Below are 6,226 nucleotides of genomic sequence, written 5' to 3' on the forward strand. Positions count from 1 at the left end.
TTATTGGAAAGGGGGGATTGATTTTTATTTCTGTCTGTACTACTACTTTTCTCATTGCTCTTTTTTTTCTCCTGGTCCTTTAATATGAATACTGTCTTCTCTTTCTTTCCAAGTTCTTTTCCTTGATGATCTCTGTCAGTCTCTTGGCCTCAGCCAACCCGATAATTACTACTCTAATGAGAAGAATCTGTATTTGTTTATTCAGCAGCTGCTTACAGAGTTCTTACTATGAGACAGAGTCTCTTCTAGGCCCTGCTATACAGTGATAAAACATCAGTGGATCAAAACATCTGGTTGGGAAACAGTTAACATTTAGTCATTCATTCAAACATTTAGTGATATCCACAAGCCAGGCTCTATTCTGGCAAACGCCAGAACATGCAAAGATAAGACAGAACAAAATGTCCCCATCCTCATGAATTTTATATTCTAGTGCAGAGAGTTAGGTAATAAACAGATACTAGATGTTATATGTTATGTTTGGGGGTCTCAGAGTACTTTGAAGAAAAATAAACTGTTGTGGTATAAAAGTGGGTTTTCATTCAGTAATAGTTGAAGAGATGGGTTCAAATTTCTGATTTGTACTGGAGTACAACGCCTAACACCAAGTTTATGCCTCATAACGTTTAATTGCATTGCATTGAATCTCCTGTACAAATAGACTCAGTTCCTGTGTTCGTTGAATGAAGTCATTAGTAAAAGAACTCTTCTCTTCCAGAGAAATCTTAGATGTTCTTGAGTCTGTGCGTCAGGAGAAACAGAAAGAGATGGTCAAGTGTGAGCAGCAGGTAAGTATCTTGACTCTAACTCTAAAATTGGAGCTTTGTGATTTTTCCTGATGTCGAAAGAGGTTTATTATAACAAGTGTCTCGGCTTTCATATGTTGAAAATTGGTAATAAAAAGATGGAGTGTTTGATTGCTTGTATTGTTTCTCAGCTCTATTTTTCTAACTCCCAATGACCATTATCATATTTTTTTAGTGGCCTCCTGATAGAGACCACAAAATCATTGTCTTTTAATCCAAGTTATTGTTTTTCAGGTAATACTCCTGTACACTATATAATATGAAAAGCAGGTTTTAAGTTTTAAAAATTTTTTGTTTGTTTTATCACTGATTTTATAGAGAGGAAGGAAGAGAGAAATATCGATTTGTTGTTCCACTTATTTATGCATCCATTGGTTGATTCTTACATGTGCCCTGACTGAGGATCGAACCCGTAACCTTGGCGTATTGGGACAATGCTCTAACCAACTGAGTTACTTGGCCAGGGCTTCAGCTTTTAAAAAATCTATGTGTAGTTAACTGTGTAATTTAATTCTTTTTCTAAAAAGATTTTTTTCCCCCCTGTAGATGGCAAAAGTACAGAAACTGGAAGAGAGTTTATGTGCTACTGAGAAAATCATCAGTTCTCTAGAGAAGTCTAGAGATGCTGACAAGGTGGGAGGCAGTTGAAGCTACATCCCTTGGTGTTATCTTCATAAATGTTGCTTTAACCTCCCAGTCTCCTGCTGTCAGGGTGACTGGTAGCTAGCATTTCTGTATGCACCTATGCCTTATGCACCTTCCATGGTTACTAGAGAATGAGGTCTTTTATTTAAGTTAATTTTCCGTATAACTTCAAGAGCAAACTGTTCTATTTCTCTTGATGGCAGTTTCTAAAACACATCCTGTCCCTTTTAACTGTTAGTGTGGCCCTTTCTTTTTGACTCTAAGTCCATGATACAAATTCTCAAATCCCCATAATAAACATAATATTGTATGTCCAAGTATAACACTAGCTATAAATTCCTCATATGTCTACTGTTACTCATTCATAAAACCAAAAAAAGCGATTAAATAAAATGGTATGAAATCCATTATAGAATAAATTGAGAACATTAGTAATGTCATGTGACATATATTCTCAAATGAAACTGACTTCTTTTGTCATTAGGAAAGATAAACAACCTGTCATTTAAAAATGATCTCCTTAATGTCATTGGGTGTGAAGATACTGTTTCTGTTCTCGTCAGGAAGTTGTAACTGACCTCATGAGCCAGATCCAGCAGCTGAGGACGTCAGTTCGTGAGAAAACAGAAACCATAGACAGCCTGAAGCAAGAGCTGAAGGACATCAATGTAAGTCTGTTGCCAGCAATGGATTAATTTGAGCCTGAGACTCACTCCATAGCTTCCTCAGGGGGTTAACAGATGCTCCACCAGGAAAGAGATTCTGTGGTCACATAGATTTGGAAACACTGGTTACAGCTCAACAGGATCTGTATTTGCAGAACCGGCAGAGCCTTTAAATGCTAATGTGAAGTGTGAGTGTATCTGAGTTAAACAGTGGTGCTTGCTCCTTCCCTTAGGTCAAGGTGAGGGTTTTGGTCAGTTCCCCCCTCCTCTGCCCCACATGGAGCTTGCTGCCCTCCACCTTTATTTCTGACGCAGACTCCTGATATGATGACAAAACCAGTGTATTTTCACTGATACCTGTGGGACTTTTCCACTCCTTTTGCCATCCATACATTTATTCTTCCATTCCTTAATTCGGCAAGTATTGATTGAATTAATTGTGTTAATCTGGTCATCACCTTCGAACTCAGACTCATTCTTAAGTTATTTTAATCTAAAAATATAAGTCATAAAGCAGATAGCTTTTGTATCATAACCTTCTTTTCTGCAGTGTAAATACAACTCTGCTTTGGTTGACAAAGAAGATAGCACCGTGTTGATTAAGAGACAGGAAGTGGAGATTCTGGATCTGAAAGAAACCCTTAGGCTGAGAATAATCTCTGAAGATATAGAGGTAATGTTAACACATCATGATCTTTTTTTCTTTATTATTTGTCAATATGTATATGTGTATATGGAGGTTATTAGTGGAATAAATAGGGGATTTTTTAAAAAGGAGGAAGACATAATTAGAGTCCTTTTCCCCAGGGTAGTTAGGCATTAAGAGATAAGAGTAACATTTTTATATTTTATCTAGTCGATTTATTTTCATTCATTTGTGCTAACACCATGGTAAGTTCCTCTAACTGACCTGGGGGTGAGGGTAAGGGAGAGTAGAGTGCAGTTAAATTTCAATTGGGTACCTATATGAATATACTGTCATGTTGATCTCTAGGCCTGTTCACTAGTATTAACTGCTTGGTTTGTCTTGGAATGGATTACCACACAAGCAAAAAAAATAAAAAAATTCTCACTTAAAACTCTCTTAACCTTTTAAAAATCGCATAAAGTAATGATTTGTGAATTCTTATTGGAGAACCACAATTAAGAAATTCTGCTTTTGTGGGGATTTTCTCCTAATAGAGGGATATGCTCTGCGAAGACCTGGTTCATGCTACTGAGCAGCTGAACATGCTCACCGAGGCCTCGAAGAAGCACTCGGCGCTCCTGCAGTCCGCCCAGGAGGAGCTGATCAGGAAGGAGGCCAGGATCCAGGAGCTTCAGCAAGAGGTGACTGCAGGGCAAGGTGCCGCTCCAGATGGGGCCTGGGGCAGAGACTGCCTGTTGTTGAGGTCCCTGCCTTGGCTAGTGGGGCACTGAGGTGGTTGGCGGCTGCTCTGTGGGTTCAGACTTGTTTGGCTGTCTTCCTGCCTACCCTCAACCCTTGACACGTGCCGGCAAGTTCTGGCCGCTGTGTAAGGTTATGGCTGATTGTCATCCTCTTTTTGGCTGCTGCTGTTTCATATTTTGTATTTTTCCTCAGATGATTCTTTGATCATTTTTGAAGCTTAAAAACTGGGTGGTTTTTTTTTTAAGTGTAACTAAATTTATGAGAGAAAGGGAGATGAGAGCAGTATAGTAGTAACTAAAGTATACAGACACAAATGGCAGCCCCAGATTTTACAACTTATCATTTTAAAAATTGCTGTATTGTTTTTTGTTATTATTGTTGTTTTAATATTACTGCTTTTCAAATTATTAATCAAATCCCCCCCAAAATGTAAAAAACCTATTTCCACATACCTTGGGGAGATTGGCTGTTCTAATTGGACATTGGGCCCCATTATTTTCTAACTTGTAACCATATACCTGTTTTTCTCAGTTAAATCTAAAGAAAGAGGAAGTAGAACAGAAGAAGAATGAATATAACTTCAAAATGAGGCAACTAGAACATGTGATGGATTCTGCTGCCGAGTATCCCCAGGTACTTCTCAGAGAAAGTGCATTTCAGGAGGAACAAGGTTTTGTGAGTGATGACAGTTTGGAATTTACTGAGACCACAGCTTTGTCTTTATAGAAAAAGATGTTCACTAACACCTTTTCTGCTTTTTACTTGATAAAAGGGTACCACTGTTTTACAAGATTTAGAATACCAAGCTAACGAGCCTATTTTCTACATGCTTGGCGTGTACATTTAATATGAAATCTTTACAACACCACTTAATCAGGTGTTTGGATGAAATTTTATTTTGTTTTAGAGTCCTAAAACACCACCTCATTTTCAAACACAATTGGCAAAACTCCTGGAAACACAAGAACAAGAGATAGAAGATGGACGAGCCTCTAAGATTTCTTTGCAACACCTTGTAACAAAGCTAAATGAAGACAGAGAAATCAAAAATGCTGAAATCCTCAGAATGAAGGTAACTGGGTAATTGCTTCCGTTAACTTTGATGTTTTTAAATAAATAGTATCTTTCATGGTTCCTGAGGATACAAAATTCAAAGGCACAGAACTAGGGTCGGCAGAATAGTCTTCCTCTCACCTGACTCCCAGCTACTCGTCTGCTGTTCTGGAGGCTCCCCATGCAGCTGGTTCCTTACTGACTTTTTGGAGCTTTTTGTGCAGCTGTAACCATGTCTGAGCATTGTCTCCCTGCCCTTCGGTTTTGATACGATGGTGTCGTTGCACAGGCTGCACCAACTACTCTCATAGTGCTGTCTGATTTTAGATCTTTGCCATTTTGATGGCTAGAGCATGATATCTCATTGTAGTTTTAAGTTCGTATTTTTTTTTAAAATATATTTTATTGATTTTTTACAGAGAGGAAGGGAGAGAGATAGAGAGTTAGAAACATCGGTGAGAGAGAAACATCGATCAGCTGCCTCCTGCACATCTCCTACTGGGGATGTGCCCGCAACCCAGGTACATGCCCTTGACCGGAATCGAACCTGGGACCCTTCAGTCCGCAGGCCGACGCTCTATCCACTGAGCCAAACCAGTTTTGGCTGTATTTTTCTTATTAGTAAGATTGAGCACCTTGTGTTTTTCTGTTTCTGTGATTTCTGTCCTACCATTTTTCTATTGTTGAGCTTTTTCTTATTGATTTGGGGGCATTCTTTATGTATTATAGAGATAGCTTTTGTGTATGATAGTTAAAAAGGCTTGTCTCCTTTTTTTGAGTATGTTTATCTTAAAGCTGGGGACAGTGAAACAAGGAAGGGCTTCAGATAGAAGAAGCAACAGGAGAGAGCCTGTGGGACTGCTGTAGCTCACTGGAGAGTCAGAGGAAAGGGGGCCTTAGCCACAGGTGCAGGGGGTTAGTTGGGGATGAGTGTCACTGTCCCATTGCTCCCCTGGTTTCAAGTCTGTGGTCCCTTAGGGTTTAGGAGATGCATCCCAGTGGGGGAAGGCATGGGCGTGCTCCCTGGATGGAGAGAGTACCATTCTTTCAGATTTCCTCCTGGTGTTTTCACTTGGGGGTGGGGTGAGAGAGTGTTTTCTGTCGCACTGAGGGATGGGAGGTGTGAAGGATTGCCTGGGGAGATGGGATGGAGGGGGAGGAGGGGGAAGGAGGATGCTACACTCCAGCACTTAGCCTGGAAGGTCATTGCTCTACAGGAAGTTTTTGTTTAGGGACAAAGTAAAGTATATGAAGACGGAATGGCTCTTAAGCTTTGTTTCTCGTGGAGGGGTCATGCCTGGCCTCAGTATGCTGCTCTCTCAGGAATGTGACTGTTACCCAGATTGGCATGACCTTGGTACTCTGAAGAAATTGGGTCAGGTTAATAGAAGTTAAACAATAGACAGGGAGAAGTACATCAAAAAGGATACTCCTTGCAGACAAGTATTTATTTCCTCTAGAATCTAGATGGTTATATTTATGATCTTCATTCAGAATCAAATAGAACATTGGTCAAAGTAGAGAATTTCTGTCTTAAGGAATTTTAATGAATCGGTGATACTGATCAGAGACTACGTTTAAGATACTGGTATGAGCCGAAACCGGTTTGGCTCAGTGGATAGAGCATCGGCCTGCAGACTGAAAGGTCCCAGGTTCGATTCCGGTCA

The 6,226-nt window shown here is 39.8% G+C and overlaps 1 protein-coding gene across 1 annotated transcript in view; it reads left to right on the plus strand.

Annotated features, from left to right (window-relative positions):
* The window catches only part of KIF15 (kinesin family member 15), a 53,384-nt gene that overhangs the window by 36,304 nt on the left and 10,854 nt on the right, over nucleotides 1-6,226 (plus strand). The window contains exons 23-29 of the mRNA XM_023764186.1: nucleotides 719-788; nucleotides 1,353-1,439; nucleotides 2,015-2,119; nucleotides 2,667-2,789; nucleotides 3,299-3,445; nucleotides 4,038-4,139; nucleotides 4,414-4,586. Of these exons, the coding sequence (XP_023619954.1) occupies nucleotides 719-788; nucleotides 1,353-1,439; nucleotides 2,015-2,119; nucleotides 2,667-2,789; nucleotides 3,299-3,445; nucleotides 4,038-4,139; nucleotides 4,414-4,586 (807 nt within the window). The remainder of the gene's footprint in view (nucleotides 1-718; nucleotides 789-1,352; nucleotides 1,440-2,014; nucleotides 2,120-2,666; nucleotides 2,790-3,298; nucleotides 3,446-4,037; nucleotides 4,140-4,413; nucleotides 4,587-6,226) is intronic.

This window comes from Myotis lucifugus, unplaced genomic scaffold (genome assembly GCF_000147115.1).
Source record: "Myotis lucifugus unplaced genomic scaffold, Myoluc2.0 scaffold_319, whole genome shotgun sequence".
NCBI classification, from domain to species: Eukaryota; Metazoa; Chordata; class Mammalia; order Chiroptera; family Vespertilionidae; genus Myotis; species Myotis lucifugus.